The sequence below is a fragment of the Danio rerio genome, chromosome 11 (assembly GCF_052040795.2).
Source record: "Danio rerio strain M-AB ecotype USA chromosome 11, GRCz13ab, whole genome shotgun sequence".
NCBI lineage: Eukaryota > Metazoa > Chordata > Actinopteri > Cypriniformes > Danionidae > Danio > Danio rerio.
In genome coordinates this window covers 6,038,347-6,065,698 of record NC_141031.1, presented here as the reverse complement: position 1 = coordinate 6,065,698, position 27,352 = coordinate 6,038,347, and the positions used below count along the sequence as shown (strand labels likewise).

General features: G+C 39.0%; 4 protein-coding genes across 14 annotated transcripts in view; 2 read left to right on the top strand and 2 right to left on the bottom strand.

Moving 5' to 3' along the window:
- ranbp3a (RAN binding protein 3a) overlaps positions 1 to 27,352 on the bottom strand; it is a 1,280,039-nt gene that overhangs the window by 1,229,942 nt on the left and 22,745 nt on the right. The window lies entirely within an intron of this gene.
- Positions 344 to 7,768, top strand: dda1 (DET1 and DDB1 associated 1). Of its 3 annotated transcripts, XM_087272902.1 has the most exons (6): positions 348 to 441; positions 517 to 579; positions 3,452 to 3,532; positions 3,673 to 3,724; positions 3,827 to 3,888; positions 6,326 to 7,768. In XM_087272902.1, exons 2-6 carry the CDS (start codon positions 571 to 573, stop codon positions 6,434 to 6,436), a joined length of 315 nt encoding a protein of 104 aa, XP_087129028.1. In that variant the 5' UTR covers positions 348 to 441; positions 517 to 570; the 3' UTR covers positions 6,437 to 7,768.
- abhd8b (abhydrolase domain containing 8b) lies at positions 6,364 to 19,360 on the top strand. 3 transcript variants are annotated; one of them, XM_087273164.1, is made up of 6 exons: positions 6,364 to 8,187; positions 10,319 to 10,591; positions 14,097 to 14,848; positions 16,635 to 16,805; positions 16,948 to 17,164; positions 18,501 to 19,360. In XM_087273164.1, the coding sequence occupies exons 3-6, from the start codon at positions 14,106 to 14,108 to the stop codon at positions 18,816 to 18,818; spliced, it is 1,449 nt and encodes a 482-aa protein (XP_087129290.1). In that variant the 5' UTR covers positions 6,364 to 8,187; positions 10,319 to 10,591; positions 14,097 to 14,105; the 3' UTR covers positions 18,819 to 19,360. The 3 variants fall into 3 exon arrangements, with proteins under 3 accessions (XP_087129290.1, XP_087129289.1, XP_087129291.1); XM_087273165.1 differs by having other exon boundaries at positions 7,867 to 8,187; positions 10,319 to 10,573; XM_087273163.1 differs by lacking the exon at positions 10,319 to 10,591.
- Positions 21,360 to 26,157, bottom strand: rps15 (ribosomal protein S15). Of its 3 annotated transcripts, none has more exons than XM_087271903.1 (4): positions 25,852 to 26,157; positions 25,676 to 25,761; positions 21,733 to 21,967; positions 21,360 to 21,510 (listed from the first exon to the last, which is right to left on the bottom strand). In XM_087271903.1, the coding sequence occupies exons 2-4, from the start codon at positions 25,681 to 25,683 to the stop codon at positions 21,397 to 21,399; spliced, it is 357 nt and encodes a 118-aa protein (XP_087128029.1). In that variant the 5' UTR covers positions 25,684 to 25,761; positions 25,852 to 26,157; the 3' UTR covers positions 21,360 to 21,396.

Genomic DNA, 27,352 nt, shown 5'->3' with positions numbered 1-27,352 from the left:
AGAGAGAGTTGCTGTTTTATCCTAAAATTTTGATTGTTAAATGTACAGTGTATTCTGATCTATTATTATTTTTTCTTGATTTGTATGACTAATATAATAGATTAAATAATAATATGATATATTAATGTGCCATATTGAATAAGATTATATATTATTTATATTTTATTTAATTACATTTAAATATCATATTTATTCTACTACTATTTACTGTGTTTTTATTATATATGTATGTTACTTTTTAATGTAAACTTTATAAATGCTTTGGCAATACATTTGTAAAATTTGTCATGACAATAAAGCAATTATTGAATTGAATTGAATAGAGAGAGAGAGAGAGACGCACGCTTGACAGTCTGTGAGCGCTAGCAGGAGCTGAGCTGCTGAACTGTCGCGTGTAGCTGCTGTTTACTTCAGTTTCTCGTTGTTTTCGCGCAAATATCTGTATGTGTCCCTCTACACTATTGTCATATTGAGTTGTGTTTGCTCTTTCTGCTTCAATCCTCTGATTTCTGTCAGACTTCAGGCCTGTCTGAGCACAAACACACCTTACAGGACTGAACTGACTTCACCATGGACAAAGTAAGTTTCTCCACTCACAATATAATATTTATCACGTCACACTTGACTGTAACTTCTGTTTTACATGACTGATCGCCGAAATATCATCTTAAATTGTAAATATCCTATAAGATTTTTGTCATTTTTAGCTGACAGGCTGCTTTCTGTGATTGAGTTAGCATGCTAGGCCGCTTCAAACACCCATGGCTACTTCATAGCCACTTTCCTTAGCACAAAAAGCCTGAAACAAACCTGTAGTCTTTATAAAGACATATAAATATTTTATGTTATGGTCATTAGTCGTTTTGGTGTTTGAATGAGCATTAAATAACCGCAAACATGTGATTTTTGTATGCTAATGTCTGCGTTAGCTCGTGTTAGCATGCTGAGAAGCGTGAGCCAGACTCGGCTAAGCTTTTGTTGAACACGACCTGCATATGTGTGTATATTTATTTTATCCCTGTCGTATTGATCACTCGTTTTTAAAATGTCTTGAATGGAAGATTAAAAAGGCGTGTAATCTTCTCACATCTCGTGGACTGGACTGGCAACGCCCAAAGGTTGACATGCACCATCCTCTCTATCTGGATTTGAGTTTACTCTCTCAGCAAATGTTTGTGGTGCATATTCATTTGTTTAGATATATTATTAAGATGGTTATTTATTATTTATACATTATTATAAGTGTCATTAAGATTCCTTCTGTCATTGGTGCGTCATGCTTTTCTCTATGCTTTTCTGACTACTTAAAATCTGTATGATGGGTGTAATGGTAGGGCAATTATGTCATGGATAATAGTTCAGTAATGGTGTATCTTTATCTAATCGGTCAGTAGATCTCTAGAGAATGAAAGGAGGTATTTGGATTTATGGTATAAAACAGATTGAGGTTTTATATTCACTCATTCAGACTTTTACCTTAATGTAATTTCGGAAAAGCCTTCATTGCCAATTCTAAATCGTCAAATCATATTAGCAGGTAGTGAATAAAGCATCACAGTCAAATAAATAGTGCTAATGTTGTTTTTAAAGGGCACCTATGATGAAAACATCTTTTGTAAGCTGTTTGGACAGAACTGTGTGTAGGTATAGTGTATCCACAGTCAAATTGGGGTGATATAAATAAAATAAGTCTCTTTTCTTTAAATTTCCTGATGTTAAAATAGGATCCAAATCCCTCCCATTTTGAGGCGCACCGCAACGTGACGTAGGAGTGCGGTTTCCCTTCCCACCAAATTGATTGACAGCATTGTATTAACATATCTCTGTAGTAACCAGTATAATCATATCAACAAGACGGGACGTGCGCAAAGCAACCAGGATTAAAAGGTCTGTTTGGCTCGCTGATGATGACCATCAACCACCATCAAGTGTGATCAAGAATGAGTTATACAAGTTTGAAATGTTTTTAAACCAGTGCATGTTTGTAATAAATTAAAGATGGTAAATTTGCTGTTATTTATCATCACAACCGCATGTCAGTACAATTATAATAGATGACGCTTCAAACCCATTCAATAGAAGATACATCAGGTTTATTTTGTACATTAACAACGGCGATCCATACTACAGTGGATATTAACATGTATCCTGTCATATTTGCCAGGCAAAACAGTGCAAAGTGAAATGCACGCTCTGTGTTTGTGTGTCTGTCTGTGTGCGCTTGAACTTTGTATTGACATTATATGTGACTCATTGAAAGGCTTGAATTAACTCTACAACAAATACATCAAATAATCATTGGGAAAGTTTTTATTGTTGTATTGACCACAAACATTACGTGAGATCTGCTTCCTCCATGTCTGTCACTGTGCTGTTTATCTGGAGCAACTTAGGCAGAGATTGAAGCACATTTTGATGCTGCGTCTACACCAGACATGAAAGAGCACAAGTGATTTACTTGTGAAGTCAAGATGCGAATGAGAAGGCGCGAATGACGCAATTCACGCAAATGAAGGGGCACAAGTTGAGCGCTTTGCAAGATTGACTCACGTTTTGCGTGAATCGCTTGAGTTGGAAAATCTAAACATAAGCAGACATTTGTGACGCGCGAACCAATCAGGAGCTTTCTCTTATAGGGGCCTGCTTATGACGTAGCGCCTGTTGTTAGTGTCCCTGGGGGGAAATCCTCCTGCCGACATCGAACAGCAGTTGATCAAACTGGGCTCTGCTCAGTCAGAAGCACCTTTGAAAGTGTTCATGATCCAGGTTAAATTTCTGGATGAGTTGATGAACTCAGAGCTGCCGCACCTCTAAAAGGATCTAGTGAACTCAGACACGGCTCCGAGCGAATCGCCGCTGTTTTTCAGCCTTCACCAAGCACATAAACACAGTTATTCTTTCAATAAAATCCATGTTAACCATTTAGCATCGAAGCTCGGGTCCGCGTCTATTGTGAAGTGAATTTTCTGTGTGAATGAAGCGAGTAAACTCAAAATGTTCATACTGCGTCTGGTGGGAACACAGCATGACAGACATGTGGGAACGGTGGGCGGGAAGAACTAAAATTAAAGGCACAGGCCACAAAACAGCTACATAGTGAAAATTTCCATGTTCTAAAAGGCATAATAAATAATCTGATAGTTGTGTTGAGACGCAAAAGATTGTCTTAAATCTTAAAAAAGGTGTAAAATAGGTGCCCTTGAAGTCATACTTGCATGTAATTTCAGTCTGAATATTCAAAGTACCATAGTAAACATATTAGAGACCATGGCACTGAATAAATGTGCGAATATAAAACCGCAAAGACGAAAAATTTACCGCAATGTAACTGAAGAATAAGTGATAAAAATTTTATGTGACAAAGTACTGTTAAATGTTTATGCATTTTTTGTATATTTTAAATAATCATTTATTTTAACCTCTTTTTTTTTTATCTCTGAACACTTTGAAGGCAGATTTCTTGAAAGGACTACCAGTGTATAACAAGACAAACTTCAGCAGATTTCATGCGGACTCCGTATGCAAAGCATCGGTAAGATTTATCATCCCAAATAATTCGGTTTGCAGGGTTCTCATAAGCATCGTCTTTTTAAATATTCAGTGAGCATCTTCACACTGCAACTGTGATGTGTGTTATTCAGGCTTTAACAGTCCCTTTTTCCTGCTTTACAGAACAGAAGACCGTCAGTGTATCTGCCTACACGAGAGTATCCCTCTGAACAGAGTAAGCGGGTTTAAATAAAATGTAGACTCGGATAATAAAACTGAAAGTCTTTACACCTGTAGTTTCAGTCTGAAGCCTAATTTTAGGTTGTTTCCCTCACAGTCATCGTCACTGAGAAGACAAACATTCTTTTGCGTTATCTTCATCAACAGTGGGACAAAAAGGCAAGTGATGTTTTAAATGTAAACTCATTTCATAACAGAATTCCAAACCTGAATATCTGATGTCTTCCCTCTAGTGTGATAAGTATAGGAACATTTAACATTCTGCATGTTAAATGGTTTTTACTTGTGTAACAGTAATGATACTACTGAAGAAACTCTACAAACTAAGGATAATATGAATTACTTAATTAGAAACGCATCACTACATTACTTAAAGGTGCAGTAGGTGATCCAAAATGCTAACCGCTTAGCATATTATCTTTGGACGGCGGGGAGGGGCTGTGATTCAAAGCCACACCCCCTGATATCGCGAGCGCGCGGACCGCGTCACAACAGCCGACAGACAACCCACCAGTTCATGTCATTCGCCAGTTAGTTAGTGCCAGCGCCGTGCAGGAATTACATGTATTACTTTGCCACACTTGCATGCTATTTCAGAGCGAATATTCAGAGTAACGTTAGCGGTAAACAGTATAGGAAGGCTGTCATTGTTCAAAAATGACCCAATGTGAATATAAAAGCAACTTCAGCTCAGTAAAGCAGGCTAGGCGGAATAGCGCTATTTACTGGTGTTTTGTTGTTAAACTAAATATAAATCTACATTATAGATGCTGTCAAAGAACCTTATGAAACTGAAAATAATCACATCAATCTTTCACTGGGAGATTTCAGTGGCTGAACAACACGTCTGTGCATAGAAGACATTCATAACAGAACACAATCTAACATAAAATAGTTTCAAAACAGAACATTACCTGTCTAACAGTAATACTTCAGCCATGGTGTCGTCCTTCCTCCAGCATGCTAAAGTAACTCCAATACTGATTCAGGATTTTCAAAAGTTTCAATGCAGCATTTGATTTCTCCCGGTCCGTCTCGTGAACGCACGGCCGCTTTAAGGGCGAATTATACCCGCGCCTGGCTTTACAGTAATCGGCCCGAGCTCGGCTGTCATTCAGCGCCTCCGGCTCCGACTCAGCATCTGCGAGCGGCCCACAGCTCGCTTGCGCGCATGCGTTTGTGATGCAGACGGGCACGCGCTAATGGCGGATCTGTTTGAACAGATGCGCTGAAGTCGGAATCTACATTTGCTGACAGACAATCTGACCTTTATGCTTTACCCTAAATATAAAAATACATATAAACACATTTAGATCATTTACTGTAATCATTACTATTGGACTGTGAAGAGACTTTCAACCAGCACAACAACAAATGTTTCTGAAGACAATCACCTACTGCACCTTTAAAGATGTACACTCTTTATTAGGTACACCTGACTTGTACCAGGTTGGACCCGCTTTTGCTTTCAGGACTGCCTTAATCCTTCGTGGCATAGATTCAACAAGGTGCTGGAAACATTCCTTTTTGGCCAATGTTGACATGATAGCACCTTGGGATGGGTTTTGTTAAGGTTTTAATGGTATTACTACTTTTATTGATACCACTTATCGGTTTGGTACTTTAACGGTTCTCTTATCGGTACTTTTTGTAGTGTTTTTTTCTTTTTCAAACTTTTGCGTGTAATGATATTTAGTTAAAATGATTTTGTGTATAATCTTCGACAGCTCCCTTTCATTCACTGCACATGTTAATAATGTCACCCGGTCCGCTTATTTCCACCTTCGAAATATAAATCGTTTACGTCCTTCCCCCACACCACACGCTGACGTTCTTGTTCATAGTTTAGTCACATCCCGTTTAGATTACTGTAATTTTTCTTCTGTTAGGCCTCCCTAAAAAAACTCTTCATAAATTACAACTGGTACAAAACGCTGCAGCCTGTATTATCACAAAAACCCCCTCTGTCTGTCACATCACACCAATTCTACAACAGCTTCACCGGCTTCCCATCTTTTTCAGAATTAATTATAAAATACTTCCTCTTACTTTGAAAGCCATCCACAATCTCACTCCACCATACCTTGCTAATCTTGTTCATATCGCCACACCTTCTCGAACACTCAGGTCTTCTTCTTCCATTCACCTCACTGTTCCATCTATCCGCTTTGTCACCATGGGGAGCAGATACTTCAGCCACTCTGCTCCTCAGCTTTGGAATTCACTTCCTTCTGATCTCCTTGATTTAGACTCTCTTTCACATTTTAAATCCAAACTCAATGCAAATCTGTTTAGAACAGCCTATTCTCTTTGACCTGATTGCATTTTTAAAGTTTGTATTGTACTCTATTGTTTATATTGTTTGAACTGATTGTTCTAGCTGTCCTGTACGGTGACCTTGAGTGTCATGAAAAGGCGCCTTTAAATAAAATGCATTATTATTAAAATGAAATGAAAAACTTAACAGAAGCTCAGCATTTTTCAACCACCATCATGAACTATCTACTGCAACAGCCATGATTGATCTTCACTGGCAGGAAATGCAGCTATTGCAATGATAAATTCAACTTTTTTTTTTGGTTTGTTTTTCTTCCAGAATGCAGCTAAAAAGCGAGAGCAGGAGCAAGCAGAAGGGGAAGGTGGCAGTCCAGCACCTCCACGCAAAATAGCCCGGACAGACAGCCAGGAGATGAACGAGGACTCGTAGAGCAGCCCACAATCCAGCAGCACAAGAACGGACACAATAAGCCCAAACACCCGCACACACCACACAGGAATTTCATCTCGGAAAGAAAGAAATGGAAGAACACTTGTCTTACAGTGTGCTTTTTTTATTTTACTGAGTGCTTCCTGATGCAGTCAGTGTCCCTCACCCAGCACGTCTGCCCAGTGCTGAGTGTGTGTGTGGGATTGGGGGGGGGGCATGATGGGTTTCCACTGCCAGCTTAAAGATTCTACTGAACTCCGAACTGCTGGGCGAGGGGGGCGGGTACAGCGATATTCAACAAGCACATAATGAGGAGTGTCTGTTATGAAGAGGCGTGTGAGAATTATCATTTGTTTAGAATCTATTGCAGCTTAAACGTTTAAAAACATCCTAGTTATCTCCGCTATTGCTTTCATGATATGCTCCGCCACAAGCGCTCAACGCACAGGGTCTCTCTTTAAGGGAAATTACGGAAATGTACAGCCACGTTCGGCAGGATTAGATGTAGTGTTTTTGTGTTGGTAATGTGACGATCTTCCTAGCAGGTGCATACTTGTGCATGAATGCACTGCTGGGACTGTTTATCTGTTGTCACTGGTTGAGGATGACATTTTTGATGATAAGATGAAATGCAGATAGTGACCTACAAACGTCTATCCCGCTTACCCCTGTTGTCATTTAAGCTTGTGTTAGTTTCAGCAGTTCTGGAGTCAGACCTTGAGACGCAGATCATCGACTTAATCCGTGTGCGCTGATTCATTTGCGGATCTGTTTGGCTTCTGCGTATGATGGATATTTCATAGGTTTGAGATTAAAAACTACTACTTTTTTTATATATATATTTGTTTCCTGAGATTTAAGGTGCAACTATGCAGTTCCTCTCTTAACCTGCAGAGGGAGTCGGTGAGCTGTGGTTGTGGACGATCGGCCTTTACACGTGGGGCTTAATACTTTCAGCGTGCTTTGAGTCCACAACATACCCGTAAATACTGTTTTCACTGTGGCTGGAGACTCATTTAGTAACTCACAGTTAAAGCAGCTGTTTCCTGGCTAAATGTGTTGGTTTGTTCTTGTTGAAAAGATTGACATGTATTGAAGCCGTCGACATTGACCAAAAAAAAAAAAGCTTGCATGTATTGAGGATTTTTGGAGATGAGGAAGCTTTGGGAAGCTGTTGTAGAGGAGCGTGCAGAGAGCAGCCCGTCTAAATCTACCTGAAAGAGGCAATTGCAATTACATCTGTGTTTGTGTGTTGTTCTTACGAAGCCTTCCCAACTTCAATGTTCAAGGTCAACATTTTTTTCAGAATCAAAATAAAAGGAGATAAACATTTGTGTTGTGTCAAGAACGCTTCATTTCGATTATTGCGAATATCTTGTAGACAATAGATTAGGGTTGATATTGGAGAGGCAGTGGCATGTTTTCAGCGAGGCTGTAACAGCATATGCTCAACAGGTGTAATCCGCTTTAATCTGGACTTCTTACTGTGACCATGTTGGCTTGCACATTTGGAAAATAGGAGTGAATGAAAGGCAAAAAAAAAACAGGCCATTTTTGATTTTGTCGTTTCTTTTGGGTGTCAAATGATGTCTGTGAATTACCTCTGAAGGTTTCTTTGTGTGTGGGAGAGATTGTTTTTAGATTAGATTATTGGATTGACGGTAGCAGATTACCAACGCGCTATTTCATTACAAAGGAGGAACTGGAGGCAGCAACCAGCTTTTTCATGTATCGGGAACATTGGTAATCAGGTAAGATATTTCACTATGCAGTGCGTTCAGTTTACTGTTTTTTACCTGTAATTGGAGAAAACCTACATGGCCAAAGCCAAGAGAGAAAGCATGTATTTACACTGCTTTTTATACGTATTCGCTCACATCAGTTACATAACATCTAATGCAACTGATTGATTGATAGCAACTGAACTAAATATCTTTCATTATGTCTATTAAATTAATTTTGGATGTCATTTCTGGAAAACAAAAAACTAATAAAAACCTGTTGAAATATTTACATCATTACTTTGCACTGCTAATATGGTACAAGACAATCTTAAGTGATGTATTTATATAGACAATTGTGAGGGATGTAAACGATAACAATGGTCCTGACACGTTTCCTGTTTTACATTTTACTAGCTTCTGAGAGTCCAAAAAGTACCACATTTTGTTAAATAATGTTATGCTAGTTGTTAAAACATCAAGATATGATTGAATCGCCTCTTGTCACAGATATAGTTTGACAACAAGCAGGGAATGAACATGCACCAATGACATGACCACATTGAAATGGTCTATTCATGTACTCAATACCTTAAAGCAGTGGTCACCAAACTTGTTCCAGGAGGGCCGGTGTCCTGCAGATTTTAGCTCCAACCCTAATCAAACACACCTGAACAAGCTAATCAAGGTCTTACTAGGTATACTTGAAGCATCCAGGCAGGTGTGTTGAGGCAAGTTGGAGCTAAACCCTGCAGGGACACCGGCCCTCCAGGACCGAGATTGGTGACCCCTGCTTTAAAGCTCAGTCAGTGTTTGACTGCTCAAACCTGGCAATTTAAGCAGAACATATGCAACCCCCTGGGGTGGACACCAAAACACTGTTTAAGAGCCCACTGAGGAGAAATGAAGCTTCTTAATAGCTCTATGAAATCTATAGTTTTGAAATGTTAACCAAAAGGCAGCAAAATTGCCAACCAGATTAACAGACAGGACTGTTTTTACAGGTTCTGCATGTTTGAGAACGGATGAAATGACTACACATTTGAGCTATAACCCATTCGTGCAGATGCTAGTAGGACCTAACAATGTTTCTATGAGTCATGTCGAGTCTAGGCCTTTTCTTTTTGGAAAAAAAAAGGAAAATGTTTGTACTATTTTATTTTTTGAAGCACACTGAAAAAAATATGTCTGTTTTCTATTCTCTCAACTCTATTTCTAGAGCACTTTCAACCAACCACAATGGGTACCAAAGTGCTGTACATAACTCATAATACATGCAAACGTAGAAGAAGCCAACGTACATAAACTTACAACACACGATTAAAAGCTAAAGAAAATGTGTGCTTTCAGTGACCTCTGAAAAGACTCCAAAGTTGGAGAAGTTTTTATGAGGAGTGGAAGATCTTTCCAAAGTCTTGGAGCAGCTACTGAAAAAGCTCCATCACCTCGACATTTAAAGCGGGATCGTGGAACTTGCAAATAGAGTTGATCACTAGAGCGAAGAGATCTCACAAGTTGGTGTAAATCAGGGGTCATCAACCTTTATAATGGTGTGGCTTAATGTGGAGGGCTACCAGTTTGATAAACACTTCTCAAATAACAAATTTGCTCAATTTACTTTTAATTATACTTTGTTTTTGGTAATAATAAATAATATTCATCCATGTGAAGACACTGATCGTGTTAATGATCGCACAAAAGTTATCAACAATGATTTAACAGAGTAGGAAATACCCTGTATTTAATATATCAATGTGCAACACTTTATTTTTATATATCTATGCAAATATTTACATTTTTAAATGATTACTTCTATTTTAGATGAAGCTTACCGGTAAGTGGCGCTATGGTGAGCTATTTTTTAGAACAGGCCTGTGGGCAACACACGAGATCCTCGGGGGCTACCTGGTCCCCACGGGCACCATGTTGGTGACCCCTGGTGTATATTAATTAGTTTAGAAATACACTCAGAGGCCAGGCCATGGAGGGATTTAAAAAACATGTAGCAAGACTTTGTACTGAATTCTAAACTGGATTGGTGGCCAGCGTAGGGAAACCATTCATTCATTTATTTTCTTGTCGGCTTAGTCCCTTTATTAATCCGGGATCGCCACAGCGGTGTGAACTGCCAACTTATCCAGCAAGTTTTTTTTTTACGCAGTGGATGCCCTTCCAGCTGCATTCCATCTCTGGGAAACATCCACACTCATACACTACTGACAATTTAGCCTACCCAATTCATCTGTACCGCATGTCTTTAGACTGTGGGGGAAACCGGAGCACCCGGAGGAAACCCACGCAAACGCAGGGAGAACATGCAAACTCCACACAGAAACGTCAAATGAGCTAAGCCTCGACCCAGCGACCTTCTTGCTGTGGGGCAACAGCACTACCTACTGCGCCCCTGCTTCGACCTGTAGGGAAACCAGTACAGGTGTAATGTGTTTTATATATATATATATATATATATATATATTTTTTTTTTTTGTGCCAGCTATGTTCTGGACCAGCTGCAGTCGCGAGAGAGAGGCCTGACTTACACCCAGATACAATGTGTTTCAATAATCCAGACAAGAAGGCATGAACAACCTTCTCCAAATCACTGAAAGAGAGGACAGACTTCAGCTTGGCAGTAGATCAATAGTCAAAAATGACATCAAAGACCTTTATATAATCCTATATATATTCTATATATTATTTCTGCCTAAAATCTTGCTCTCTGTGTATTTCTAGATGTCATAGCACTTAGGGGAGAAGGAGGACAAAAGTACAATAATGATTTAGATCAGGGGTGGCCAACCCTGTTCCTGGAGATCTACCTTATTGCAGATTTCAGTTGCAACCCATATAATGCACACCTGAACCAATTAATTAGGACCTGAAGACCATGTGATAATTACAGGCAGGTGTGTTTGATATGGGTAGCAACTGAAATCTGCAGGAAGGTGGCTCTCCAGGAACAGGGTTGGCCACCCCTGATTTAGACTGAAATATATTTGTACTGTTATTTCGAACTCATAAGTGTGGCGCATCAATATTGCGTGGTATTTCGAACAAATGTAGAACAACTTCAAAATCATTTCACTTTAAGCATTAATTGCACATGTTTCTCTTGACCCTGTCAGCAGGGGCGGAGGTAACACAAACGTGGGTCAAAATCAACACAGCAATATTTGCTAATTTAACTGGCGAAATCTTGTTTATTTTAAATATATCTGACTTTGACCGTGCTAATGTGAACTGCAAACATATTTTGCCTTAAAAATATTAAACAGCATTTTCAAGTTTCAGCTCAAATGTTTCAAAAGCAACCCAACAATGCAAAACCTTTTTCTGCAATTGTTGATTTTTATTATTATTATAATTATTGACAACATGCATTCATTTTATAAAACATAAATCAAAACACTTCAACCACTTCGTAAGGTGGAAGTGAAAAATAGGGTTTGTCTGTTAGCTGTGAGACATGAATAACCGTGTTACTTTCATCCCCAAAGGAACTCTTACCATTTACACCTGATTTACTTTTAAACTGAGATACTCAGACATTTCAAACTCAAGGATGTGTTATTGCAGTTAATAACCTGGAGATTGATCATTAGTGTAATGCAGGAAAAAAGAAACACAACTCGTAATAGGGAAAATTTACTTTCTGCTCTTAAAAATGGAAATTCGGGTCCTGAGATCTGCTGATATTTGGCAGCTCCATCAAGAGTTGCATGCTGAATGTGCTGTTATAGCCTGGAAAGCAAATGTCCGGGCTTTGAGTAAATTGCTTTTGTCCCACGTTACTATTGTCGCCGATTTCCCCTAATGTACATATTTACCCAAGTGAAGATGGGTCGTTTTAGGTTAACTCTTAACTTTCTAACATTGACACTATATTAATACTCTATAGTTTTTCTATTCTTAAAATAGGCCAAATATGTTTTTTTATGTATTGATCTAACAGGGACTCTGCTCTTTAGCTTGATTATTCTCATTTGTCGCATTGGATAAGTGTCTTCCAAATGATTAGTGTAACTCTAATAGTGTAAACTTTATTTAATATTGAACATGAGAGAAAAATTACTATAGGGTCGGCGATTGAAAGTCACATTAGTTTCTGAGACGTTCAATTCCCAACTAGGCAACCCTACATTCTAAAAATATTGCTTAAACCAAACAAAAAAAATGAACGCAACAGTTTGCATTAATATATTCAAGTTACAACCACATTTAACAAAATGAAGTTCAGACAACAAGTTTTATTAGGTTAGCCAAATTACCTTTTTCTCTTCAATCAGGCATTTTTACGTAGCATAAACTCCATTTGTCAAGTTGAGTACTCAAAAAATGTAGTTTTTAAAGTAAAATATAAAAAATTCAGTGTTGTGTACTTAATTATATGCGAGTTTTCAAGTTTAGAACCTCAAATAGCTAAAATTTTTAAGTTTTTTTTGTTTGCTTTCAAATTTACTGTTCATTTAGTTGCTTGTATGAAATACATTTAACAACAACATTTTTGTTTTCCAGTAATTTTTTATTTGTTTTAAACAACAGATTGCTTCACAAAACAAAAACATGTACTGCCCCATATAAACTGTATGAAAAATAACAAAAACATGGACTTAAAAATACAAAACAACCCTATTAGTGTAGAAAAATTAAGTTATCAACTCAATTTTTGGAGGGTTGCTACAAGTTAAATATTGTTTTAAACTAATTGACAGATATATTTACATTTAAATATGCCGCATTTTTAAGTTGATGTAATTTGTGATAAAATGTTTTGAAAGTGTAATAAAATTATTCTGCCAACTTACAAGTTTTAAACTAATCAACAATTTAGTATTTTTAGGTTACAACAATGTATTAAGTGAAGTTTATTCATAAACTAATTTCAAGAGGATCACGTGCTTATGATTTATCACGGCCAGTCTCGCATTTGCCAAACATATGAGCCCTAAGCTACTATAAATAGCCTCAGTTTTCAGTTCACTTCATCTTCGTTTGGAAGAAACCCCCCTCCTCCCCTATTCTCCTCCTTTACCTGTGATTGGGCGGCACGGCGGCCCAGTGGTTAGCACTGCGAGCCCCACAGCAAGAACACTGCCGGCCCTGGTTCCACAGGACTGGTGGGTGTTTCTGTGAGGAGATTGTATGTCCTCCCCGTGTCCGTGTGGGTTTTCCCCGGGTTCTCCGGTTTCCTCCCACCATCCAAAGACATTCAACATACATAACAATCAAGCTTGTCTAATCCCTTGTGTTCCCTTAGCTACCGCAGCAGGGGAGTTCTGAGATCCACCGAGCTCAGGCTCCCCTCTTGCTCTGCCAACGGGAGGAAGCCCCGGGCTCGAGGAGCCCTTGAGCTCGGGGCTCTCTCCCGGGACAGCATGCCAAACAAGCTTTTGTAAATCATCAGCTAAGTGTGAACTCTTGAAACTATGTAGTGGTAAAAGACCTCTTGAGTAATTTTTTAGAGTGTAAAAGTTTTCCTTTAGGCGACTAACTCTAATATAATTTTTCTCTCAAGTTCAATATTTAATCAGTTTAACTCCGTTACAGATCTACGCTGATCATTTAGAAACCAAGGAACCCAAATGGAAGAGAAATAATCGCTTTAATGATCATAGGAAGGTTTTTGTTTTGGCTTAAACAAACATGGTGTGGTATAAAGATGTGTATAAAGGAAGACTTCAGTCTGTTAAACAGTTGAAATGTGAAGATATCCAAAATCCAACGTCCAGCATCAAGGGAAGGCAGCATTGCTGAACACTCTGAGGTACATTTTTGGCAGGAGGAACTGGGTAGCCCAGCACATGGTAAATTAAATTAATGGATTAATTTCAATGTGTTTACAGATCCTGGATCAGCCAAACTATGGTGTGCCAGTCCAAATAAGCAGAAAAGCAAGTACTAAACTGTTTAAGAACCAGCAATGTTTCTTGTTTCCCCAGGTGTTCACCATGCTCACCAGCTTTGTGGACGGAATATTCTGCTGCTTTACAGGGAAGTCTACCAACGTGGTTGTCCCTGTCGAGTCCTCTGAGCCCACAGATGGTTTTGAATTTGTTGAAGTAAAGCCAGGACGAGTTTTGAGAGTTCGACACATCATCCCAGACCGACCTGTGGTTGAGGAGCCGGGGACTGGGGAAGGCGGTACAGTGAGCTGCAAGCGTAAAATCTCAGTGTACAGAAACGGACAGCTTCTTATTGAGAATGTCAACGAAGCCACGCACCCAGAGCTGGTGCGCTATCAGAATGGAGACAGCACTGTGGATATGGAGGTCTCCAACTGTGAGTCTCCTGTGGTAGGCCAGGCTACTGAGACCCCAGCAGGAGGACAGGCTGCAGAAACCAAACCTGCCCCACAGGAACAGCAGCAGGTGCACCGTAGGCGCCGAAAACCCAAACGCTCAATCGTGATCGACTGTGAGCGGAAGATTACTTGCTGCAAAGGTACTCATCCCGACGTGGCTTTGTTTTTCATACACGGCGTTGGGGGATCACTGGATATCTGGAGAAGCCAGCTGGACTTTTTCTCCCAACTTGGATATGAAGTCATCGCCATGGACCTGGCCGGCCACGGTGCAAGCTCAGCCCCTCGCATTCCTGCTGCCTATACCTTTTATGCTCTGGCTGAGGACGTCAGAATCATATTCAAGCGATATGCGAAGCGGAGGAATATTTTAGTTGGACACTCATATGGGTGAGGATTGGTCTACGGATTTGTTTATTTGCCTGGGTGCAGAAAATCCTTGAAAAAGCTTGAATTTTAATTTAGTGTTTGCAAGGATTGAAAAGTTCTTAAGTAAAGTGATTGAAAGCGTAATCTTACTAAATATAGGTGATATTTAACTATTAAAATTATTTCACATAAATAATTTTTCGCATAAAATGAAAAGAAAATGCATGGAGATGACCACTCCATGAGTACTTAACAGTAATTCAATGTAGGCCCTGGGACAAACATTATAATATAAGTAATACTACATACTTACAGCAGTGGTTCCCAAAGTGGGGGTCGCTTGGTGATTTTCCAAATTAATATATAATAATTAATAGTTACAATAATTGTAACTAATTATTGTAAAAAAAATAAATAAAACTGTAGCCTTCAATAATTTTTTTTTCATAGGATTGGTGTGTTTACGTTAGATTAACAACACAGCAATAGCGTCAGCTGCAGCGGATTGATTTTATAGCACCAGGTTAAACTTTCTGACACCTTTATGGCAATCAAATACATTAAAAATAAACACAGACCAACCCGATAATCTGTTATTTCTAATTAGCCAAATGCGTTTTTATGCAAAGCAACCGAGCATTTGAATCCGCCGCGACGTGACGAGATTCGCACATTAGTAGGACCATTGTAGTCTTTTGACGTTACAGTAGGTTAAATCATTCATTCATTTACTTGTCGGCTTAGTCCCTTTATTAATCCGGGGTCGCCACAGTGGAATGAACCGCCACAGCGGATACCCTTCGAGCCATTTATTATTTTTGTGTTGTCAATATGCTCGTGTTTATATAGGCCTATTGTTGTGTGCACAACATCTAAATATTTATAACCATCTCCGAGGAGTTTGAGGGTTGCGAGTTAATGACATTGTTATTTTGGGGGTCACAGGCTGAAAAGTTTGGGAACCCCTGACTTAGAGGACAAATACTGTAAAATAGAATACTATAACAAGTAGCGTCTGATATAATGTGAACACGTATGTAATTTGCCACACTTTTAATCCCTTTATTAATCTGGGGTCGCCACAGCGGAATGAACCGATAACTTATCCAGTACGTTTTTACGCAGCGGATGCCCTTCCAGCCGCAACCCATCTATGGGAAACATCCACACACAGTAATTCAAACTGATACACTACGGACAATTTATCCTACCCAATTCACCTATACCACATGTCTTTGGACTGTGGGGGACACCGGAGCACCCGGAGGAAACCCACGCAAACACAGGGAGAACATGCAAACTACACACAGAAACGCCAACTGACTTAGCTCAAACCATCAACCTTCTTGCTGTGAGATGACAGCACTACCTACTGCGCCACTGCGTCACCCTGAAACACAATTCTTGACTTTTTAGTTTTTACTAATGTAAGTGGATTGAACATAAAACAATTAAGATAACTTTATTCATTTATGTTGTCCCATCACAAATCCATTGAGTGGAACCCAACATTATATACAGTGTGGGAAGTGTTTGAAAAGTGCTTCGGAAAAGGTGTAAGAACCCTGTAAACCAAGGGTGTCCAAACTCAGTCCTGGAGGAACAGTGTCCTGTTGAGTTTGGCTCCAACGGGCTTCAACACACCAGCCAGGAAGTTTCTAGTATATCTAGTAAGAGCTTGATTAGCTGGTTCAGGTGTGTTTGATTACGGTAGGAGCTAAACTCTTCAGGACCGAGTTTGGACACCTCAGCTGTAAATGCTTCATGATTTCCCCCAATAATCACAGTATTTTCTGTCTTTGAACAGTGTCTCATTTTGTACCTTCCTGGCTCATGAATATCCAGAACAGGTTCATAAACTTGTGATGATAAATGGCGGCGGGCCCACAGCACTCGAGCCCAGTCTCTGCTCTGTCTTCAACTTGCCCACATGTGTCCTTAATTTTCTGTCCCCGTGCCTCACCTGGAGCTTCCTCATGTAAGAATAATCCTTCACAGGACACATTCATCTCTGCCTTGCCCTTTTCTAGCATAAATACTAGTAACCATGTTTTGACCACCACCTTGTCCATTTTATTTATTAGTCTGTACTAACGAAGATGCATTTCCCCCTCTTTAAGGGCTGGGTTTGCCCATCAGGGAACAAGGGAAAAGAAATTACTGAAAGAGAACAATGCCTTCAACGTGTCTTCCTTCGTTCTGAGGTCCATGATGAGTGGACAGTACTGGCCGGAGGGTGACGAGGTTTACCATGCTGAAATCACAGTGCCTGTTCTGCTGGTTCACGGCATGTATGACAAGTTTGTACCAGTTCAAGAGGACCAGCGCATGGCAGAGGTACAGAGATGGAGTTTTAAAGGGGACCTATTATGCAAAAACATTTTTATAATGGGTTTAAACGGTTGTGTGGCAGCAGTCTGTGAAAATAACCAGCTTCATATTTTATAATCACACTTGATTAAAAAACAGTCTCTAAGATCATCTCTCCCTCATTAGCATATGGCCTTAGTCTTGTTTTTGAATTAGTGATGGGAAGTTTGAATCACTTTTCTGACTCAGATCTTTGAGTCGCGTTCATCGAGATGAACGAATCTTTTTTCGAGTCATTTCGTTCATTTGGTTCAATTTGCCAAAATATTATTAAAATGTTACGAATTGCTTCCAAACACATGTACAACTAGCCCAAAAGGTTGATCACACGACAAATAAGTCATAAATATAATACTATAAGAAGGAGAAAAGAAAAATTCAATGTTTACCTGCTCTTTTGACTATGAAGGTATTGTTGTCTCTTTGCTCAGCTCACCTCTTCATGTCTTCAAATGTCAGTGGTTCGTTCACGTTTCACTGACAGTCAGATATAATCTATACCAATGTACACAGTCTGAGTCGATAGGAGCCATGATAATTAGTTCACCTTTCAAGTCTTCTGGTTCTTAAGTTGTTTGTTCATCACGTGATAGAATGACTCAAACCCGAGGACTTGAGAGATGAACGGTTCAATTCTTTTTCCGGCTTTAAATGCATATGATTGGCTTCTGCCTTTCCGCGATGAACTCAAAAGATTTGAAATGAACAATACAACCTGCACAAATGTCTCAGTCCCTGAGATGACTCATAGTTCCCGAGTCATAACCTATCACTATTTTGAATCTGCCACTATGCTGACACGTAGACATTTGTAGCTCCTCCCTCTTTTCAAAATAGCACAATCTCATTTGAATTTAAAGTGAGTCACTAAAATGGCACCATTAGGATCAAAGCCTAAAAGGGGGCGGTTTCAAAGAGTTAAAACATCATTTGTGGAATATTTTAAGCCTAAAATTCACATACCCACACAGTAGGGACATAAGACTTATTTTACACCTTATAAAAGGGGGCATGATTGGTCCCTTTTAAGATATTTTAGATTTTGTTTGTTTTGTCCTTCTCTGTCAAACCGACATCAACAGAGAAGGACTGTGGCTCCAAACCCTGAAGCAAATGGTCAGAATTTGATCGAAGATTACTAAAAACAAACATCTTTTTAGTATGTCCAAAGAGCATGTTAACTTTGACTTTAAGCGTTTTTAATTGTGGTTGAATTATAAACCACCTCATAGCCGTGCCGTTATACAAATGTCCTTGTTAATCAGTGCCGACACACACAACTTTTGTTTCTGTCACCTTGTAGATCCTCTTGCTGGGTTTCCTGAAGGTTCTGGATGACGGAAGCCACATGGTCATGATGGAGTGTCCTGATGTAGTCAACACTCTGTTACACGAGTTCTTCTTGTGGCAGCCAGCAACCGCCTCAAAGCCCAAACAGGAAGCAGCGCCTACAAAGACCAACACCAAATCTCCAGAAGACACATCCAGACCTAAAACTGCCCCGAAATCACCCTCCAAATCTCAACCTGATTTGCTAAGACCGACAACTGCACCTAAAACAACCAACACCGCCACAGAAGCCCCGGCAGTAGCGGACATCAAATCTAAGGGCAAGAAATAACTGCTTTTTCCTAATATACATGTGCTGGGGTGAAGCATTGGGCTCGTGTGATAGAACAAGTTTAATGGAGCTTTCTGAACATTGGATATCACTGGATACTCAACAGCTGGTTTAAAACAGTTGGTCTAAAAGCACGAGTGTCTACTTTAATAATTCCAGTTTTGGAGCAGGACGATTCCTAGAGGTTGTCTTCTTTTCTGTGACACAGTCCTTTCCAAGTGATTTTTTATTTCTACCATGGGATATTATATATACTTGTATGCCATATGATGTAAATGTTAAGGCTGAAAATGTCACATTACATAAGGGATGAATATAAGCACTGCTGCTGCTGTTGAATCTAATAGACTAATATTTTGTATTTATTTATGCCAGTTTTTTTTTTTTTTGACTACATCAGCTGATGTCCATCAGTTCATACATGGGTTAAAGTTTTATTTGAAACGTTCATTAGTGAAGTGTTTTTATGTTCAGATGACTCCAGCACTGTTGCTGAAATACTGTCAGATACGGTGACTTTACAATAAAAGCCATCGACTTGACTCATGTTCTTACAAATTAGTGCAACTACAGGTTAAAACAACAAGACTCAGTGATAGGCCATCTACTGTTGAATTATGGGCAGAAGCTTCCATGTCATCCACATTCAGGTAAAACATCAGTTAGGGTTGAGCTTTTGTTAATGTAACCTTAATAAATGTAATAATCAGATTCTATTTTAAGCATATTTTTACTGCATTACTCAGTTTAATCAGGGAAATTATGAAAATGCTGACAGAAATTTTATGTTAGGGTGCTTTCACACCTGTTTTGTTCTGAAACAGGTTAAAATGGTTGGTCTTGCTTGTCCTTGATGCAGTTTGATTTCACACAGTAAATTTTTTAAACGAGGGGCGTCCAAACTCTCCTGGAGAGTTTATCCCCAACTCTAATCAAACACCTGACATTAAGCTCCTACTAGAAACTTCCAGGCAGGTGTGTTGAACAAGTTAAATCTAAACTCAGCAGGACACCGGCCCTCCAGGACCAAGTTTGGACACTCCTGTTCTAAACAAAGCAAAACAGTAAGTCACATGCGATGATGCCAGTAAACTCTCCTCTTGTTGGTGATGAGTTTGGTTTATTTCCACTCAGCTGTCATTTTAACCTATGATGAGAAATTTAGTGAAAGGTGCACTTTAATTTTGAATGGTAACAACCACAGGCTAGGCTTGGGCGGTAATATGGTATACGGGATCTAAAAATGGCAATGGTGTCAGTTTTAATACCATTATACCGACGTAAAAACAATGCACTTAAATAGGAAACAAGTATTAAATAATATTAAATATTATTTATTAAATGCGTATGCGTGATTGTCATGACGGGACAGTGTGGAGGAGAGAGAGATGCTGTGAATCTCTCTAGCGCCATCTGTGTGTGTGTGTGTCCCACGCAGATCTCTAATATGAACCGCGAACCTCAGGTCGCATATACGGTATTCAGTTTCTCAATGATTTAGGCACAAGCCAACAGTTTGGTGACGCTGTCTGAGCCTTACGTCATATTTTTTTTATTATGCACAGTAATACCGCATACCGGGGTAAAACAGGGAGGAGGTTTGACGGTCTCAAAATTTGGATACCGCCCAAGCCTACCACAGACATCACCAAATACAAATCAGGTAAGAATTTGTCAGCCTTATTTCAATTGTCGAGAGTTGTAAAATATATATCAATTCTATATCACAAGTTACACAAAAAGCTAACGATACAAATATATATTTAGCAGTTCAGTTACACATTACTTTCACATTAAACACTTTTACTACGAGGAATGACATTACCCTGCTCATTCTCCCTTATATATATATATATATATATATACACTGTGATATAGGCTGTTGGTTGGATCAGATTGCTTTCTCACTACAACCAAATTGAGATCACCTCATTCAGGTGATCTTGGACCAATAGGGTATATGCCTAAGCATGCTAATAGGACTTTTAATTTGCCAGTAACCTGGCTTAAGCGTTTCCGGTAAACTGTATGCCGTTGGGAAATCAGCATGTTTAAGGTCCGTTTTCTTTAAAAATCTGTGATCTCCACTGGCTGAGTGATATCTGATAATAAGCACTGCATTAAATGACATTTTCCCCGCCATGTCTATAAAATATGAACATTTATTTTACCCCAGTATATGGAGCTTCTGCGCTAGCCTGCTAATCCTGATGGGCGCGCTTTTGTCTCATTTTACACTTGAGCAACTAAATCAATGTTGTAAAAGGCTCCGTATAAAATGGAAAAAACTCACAATAACAGGTCACCCGATGTTTATCAGAATGGGAACAACACTAGCTCGACATATACCCTATTGTTTTGGAGCAGAACAGACCACGATTGTCTGACTAAACCATACCAAAAATATATCAATTAAACCAGTGAACAACTATTGATGTAGGCTGGATTGAAAAGATTGAACTGGATAAAGTTCAATAACTATTTTCAGCATTATTATAAATGTGCCGTAAGCAGAAAGAAAAGACAGACTAAAGCAGAGGCTCTTCTGGAGGCTTTTATTTACATACTCATCGACTTTTTACTTCAGAGGAATGAAGCGGGAAGAATGAGTGGCTCCAATACCAGGACGACCGTGCTTAACAGGCTTGTAAGTGATGGAGAACTCTCCCAGGTAATGACCAATCATTTCAGGCTGGAGAAACAAACGGAAAATAAATAAATCATTAACTGCACACTGTTGAGTCTAAATTCATTACAACTTCAAAAATAGGACTGCCGATTATGACATTACTCAATATTTTCCATATTCAATGGCTTAGTCTTGAGACGTTTTACTCTGAAAGCCACAAAGAGCAGCACCGGTATTCAATGCAAAACGCATTCGACACATCACCAGTGCAGGATTCATCCCCACCTTGATTTCCACCTGGTTGAAGGTCTTGCCGTTGTACACGCCGACCATGGAGCCCACCATCTCGGGCAGGATGACCATGTCTCTTAGGTGAGTTTTGACCACCTCTGGCTTCTCCATGGGTGGCGCCTCCTTCTTGGCCTTGCGGAGGCGTTTAAGAAGAGACTGCTGCTTCCTCCTGAGGCCGCGGTTCAGCCTCCTCCTCTGCCTGGCGCTATACAGCTGCATCAGCTGCTCACTACAGGTACAACAACACAAAAGCTTCGTCAGTCTTCTCTATTCAACACATTTATAAATTAAACTGGCAAGGACTTCAAAAAAGAACAAAATAAAGTCTGTCTGTGCTGCTTTGACATTGCGAACCAATTATCAAACACACCAATTTGTAGCAAAACTTTCTCAGTTCAGTTCTTCAGTTCAGTTTGGTGTTATCTTAATTTTTTTGTGGTCTGGCAATAAAGGCAATCTTTCAGAAGTGAAAGCAGCATTAGATCAAACCATTTACACCTGATTTCAATCCCACAAATAACAACTCTCCATTAATTTAGCATTGAAAGTGGACGGGCTATTAATTTTAGACATCCAGCCTCAGCACTTCCAGTTAACGGGCTTTCCAAACAAATAAAACTGCCACGTTAAAGTTCTGATTTCTTTCAAATTCAATGATTTTTAGATGTATGATATGAAGTGGGTCTGAGACCAGACAAGAAGCACTGCATTCATTTACATTTCCCCCTGTCATGTCTTTAAAATACGAGTTTATTTTACCCAGTATTTTCAATGGAGTTTCTCCTGATTCCTGATTTTAGTCTTTCATCTCGTTGTACACTTAAACTACGTAGGCCTATTTACACACGAGTTTTGCTACAGTTACGCCATCCGTCCACACTACGTCAGAATTTGAGCGCCAGAAATGGAGCATTTTGAAAAAGCTAAAACGCTGCTGCCCCGTGTTAGTGTGGATAGGGGAAAACGAAGACAATCTCCTCTCTGATTGGAGCTTCTTCCTCAATATTAAGTGCACACAGTTCAGTCTTGAATGCTCTCCTTGTAAGTTCAGACTTTGTGAGAAGGGTCTGGCTGCAGAGTGGCACTTGCACCTCCAGGCTTGCACACTCAGGCACCCACCCTTCCTATGCGAGTGACGTCATTTACAATCGACACCTGCACCTGTCACGTCACTTGAAATCAACACAAGTAAACCAAAAGTGAGTTTCTAGTTTGTTTGCAATGACAGTGACGACATTGTCAAATAATTTTAAGTACTCAAGTTGTACACTAGGACAGAAAGTACAGTAGTGAAACGCTTAGAAAAAAGGCACTCAGGTCAAAGAGTGACCGATAAGAAGTTTGTTGCAACGATCTTAATGAATTCCGTTACCTCAGAGTTTTACGCCTCAGGGACACCCTTAAGTTAAATGACTAAAGGACTTTCATGCAAGCGGCCACAAGTGCCGATTGTAAATGACGTCACTTGCAGAGGAAGCGTGTTATTCTGAGCGTGCAAGTGCAAATCCGCAGCCAGACTCTATTGGACTTTGCAAGTTTAATATGGAAAACAAACTCCAGAGGACACGTTGGGTAAATCTTCAAAGGGAGCAGTGTGTTTTATAACCTCATTTGCATCACCCTGGCTACGTTGCTTCACTTTCTTAACAGTAAAATGAAAACATAAGAAACTGCCTTTTTTATTTTGATATTGACAACAGACACTAAAAATGTTGAGGCGCTGTTTAGCTTCATGTTTATATGATGTCATCTTCACTGTATGCATAACAAAACAGAGCCCATGACATTACTACCTCCTTTTATTTTCATTGACAATACGCAACATGCCCTCTCTGTAGCTGAATATCAGTGTTTTAATAATCAACAATGGCCATTATAATAGTATTACGTACAATAAGTTTATTATACATTATAGACAATAAATAAAGGCAAGCAATCAGTCAAATGTGCAGAATCAGTGTACGCGCTTACATAAACGAATATATTAACTTATCTCTGCGCTTGGCTAAAACACATAACCTGAGAACAAGTAATAGATTTAAAAGACCAAAGTCGGGGAATATGTGGTTAGATATAGACAACGATGACGCCTTAAATATCACGTTTAACAAATAGAGTGAGACTAGATCCAGCGGTAGATCCTTGATGAACAGTCCGACATGCGCTGCTCTCATCTGAGTAATGACTGAATGATGCTCAGACGTACACATACGCTGCATCGCATGCCTGAGTGTGTGTGTGTGTGTGGTCACGTGATTTGCATTTTCAGTGCTGTAGTATGGACGGAGAGCTGTTCAGAAACGCTAGTGTGGATGCAGATCATTATCAATCTAAAATGCCGTTTTAAAACTAAATGTATTAGTGTAAACGGGACCTGAAGCAGGCAATTAAACTGAATGACATTAACATTGATGGTGTAAAAGAAACCTTATGAAATTGAAAACCGTCACGTTAAGCTTTCACCAGAAGTTTATCATTGGCTGAAAAACACTAGCTGTGCATTTAGCCCATTGTTCCGGTTTCATTTACGACTTTCCAACTATTGACATGAGGATCAGCATATTGCGCATAGTTAAAGCGACAGTGCACCCCAAAAATCTAAATCTTCTGACACTCAAGTTACCCCAAACCTTTAGGGGTTTCTTATACTCCATTTAAGAAGAAAATGTAGATATTTTAAAAAATGTTGGACACCGTTATCCAATGTTAGTCAGTGGCAAAAAGTTTCTAAGGGTGCTTTCACGTCTGTAGTTGGGTTCCTTTGGTCTGGACGCAGGGCAAAAATTGATACATTGTAGCATTTTCTTCTGTTTTTGGGTTATTTGTACACCACACTGATTGCTTTGGTCCGAATCAGTAGAAAAGAACCAAAATTGAGTCATCTGATAAAATCCACATCACTCATTGGCCAGATGTTATTGAACACATTTCCTAAACTGCTTTTCGATTGGTCAGAATTCACGTGCGGGATAATGCCAATGCCGCAGTTAACAAACTGGTGAACACAACATGTCGCTTTTGACTATATGGAGCTACGACTGCGCTGACTGATTGTATCCCTGCTTATAGTATACTATATAGTTTGAATACATCACTTTGGACAGACTATACATTTCGAAAATGAAATGCGGCTGGAAAATGTTTTAATGCATTGCAAACGGCAAAGACGCATCGCACGTCACTTCAGGAGGAGGCGTGAATTAATTTAGCTAAACTGCAACATAGTCATCTTCCGGAAATATTACCAACGATCCATCAGGTAATGGTTTTCCCTCTCTCTCTCTCTCTCGATAAAGCGCTGTCAACAAATATTTTCCTACACATTCCATGATGCACAGCACATCGGCCTACGGCAGCTGGATTAGTCCAAAAAGGCGCAGTACTTTTTGTGGTTGGGTCAGTTTAAATTCAGATCATAATTCACCACAAACAAGGTCTGTTTGAAAGTGCACCGAGACCACCTCTTTCAGGAGGTCTTGGTATGCTTTTGGTGCTTACTACAGTACGATTGCTACACTGACACCTGCCCAAACGAACCACACCAAAAGGGAAAATGAACTCTAGTGCCATTTAATCGGACTACATGAGGCAGGTGTGAAAACACTCGAACACTCTTTAAAACAAGCTCAAAACTTTGGAATAAATTTGAAGGTGAACAAATTATGAAAGGAATACTTTTCACATTTTGCAGCAGTTAGTTAATCAGCAGGACGATAATTTTACATGTCTAACGTTACATGGCTTGGCAATACCTTAAGATATGATCGCTAAACATTTAGGAATGAAATGTCCCACGATATGACCTATTGCGCATGCGTCGAACAAGTATACTTTGAAATGCATCACATCAGACTATGATAGTTAAAAAAAAAAAGTTTACATAAAGCTTTGTCTTTACTAACAGTGTGGAGCGAAAATGTTTTTAATTTTTACTTACTAGGACATGTCCAGCAGCTGGTCCAGGTCCACACCTCTGTAGGTGAATTTCCTGAAGGTACGCTTCTTCTTCTGCTCAGTGTCCGCCTGCGGGAAACACAACCACTGTTAGCCGCTGCTAGGAGACATTACCGCGACTCTCTCCGTGACTTCAATAACAAATAAACGACTAAATACGTTAAAACGCGGTGCTTCATAACGCCACTCAAAAATAACGTATTAAAAATTCCCGTGGATCCATCATGCCGGACTGAGAAATGCAGCGCAAGACTGAAGCTGCTAATCAGACGAACATCTACCTAATCTTTCATCCCAAACACTAAATAGCGGCCTGGTAACATTCACTAAATCTTAAACACATCTCACTCGTGTTTAATGTTCTGATTCGCATTGTATATACGACAGATTGCTTTGGATTAATGTGATGTAGCTATTCAGAAATAAAGACATGAACCTACCATCTTCAGAGATTACCGGAAAAGGAAGAAAGCAGGAGAGGAGCTGTAATATCGCGAGAGTTCTGTCATTCTTCATGACGACTTTGGAAAGCCGCCATCTTGCGGAGAGGAGGAGGAAGTAAGTTTTTCACGTAAAAACAGAATATAAACAATGTATATAATTGAGCCTGACAATATGCCCAGAAAAGACGTAATAAGTGGATCAAATTTGACCACATGTAGCCTATTTGCTACAGCAGTTTTGTCTAAAGTAGACCTAAATGCTGCCCTTTTGAATAATAAAACAAATACCACAGATGATGTTGATAATCAGCTTTGCAGCACAAGAATTTTCTTTAAAACGCAATAAAATATATTTTATTTAAAAATGTTTGCATTAAATGAATCGGTCAATAATAGTAGCTTCGGCAAAGTTCCTAGTCTTTGGCTTTGGTGAGTTCAAGGCTTTAAAAATTTCACTGAGCCCAGACGTTTGACCAGCACGCACGCACGCACACATAGATATGTATATATATATATATATATATATATATATATATATATATATATATATATATATATATATATATATATATATATATAGATAGATAGATAGATAGATAGATAGATAGATAGATATAGAGATAGATAGATAGATAGATAGATAGATAGATAGATAGATAGATAGATAGATAGATAGATAGATAAATATTATAATACATTTGCGAAAATAAATTGATACATCAGGTGGAAATATTAAATATAATTTTAATAAACAGATAAAGGAGAAACATAAATAGTAAAACATTGTTTTTTTTGTTTTTTGCAATGACCTATTTGAATTTAAATGTAGGCCTATTATCTTTCTATTTCTAAAGTTGTTCGGTGACCAAACATTATAAATGTTGTAATTGTTTAATAAATCTGTTTTGTTCAAATGCACAAAATTCCCCATATACCCATTACCCAACAATGGACAAAAATGCTCATTTTCAAAAGGGGTTGGACTCGTTTATGCATTTATGTATATACAGCCCATTTTGAAAATGCATATTTTTGCCCATTTCTCACTGATTATGTGTAATATATATAGGTGCATTTAAACAAAACGGATTTATTAAACAAGATATAATATATAAAATAATATTTTCGTCACAGAACATCTTTAGAAATGGAAAGAAAATACACTTAAATTCATGAAAATAATTTGCCCAAAAAATGATGAGAGAGAGATTATTTCT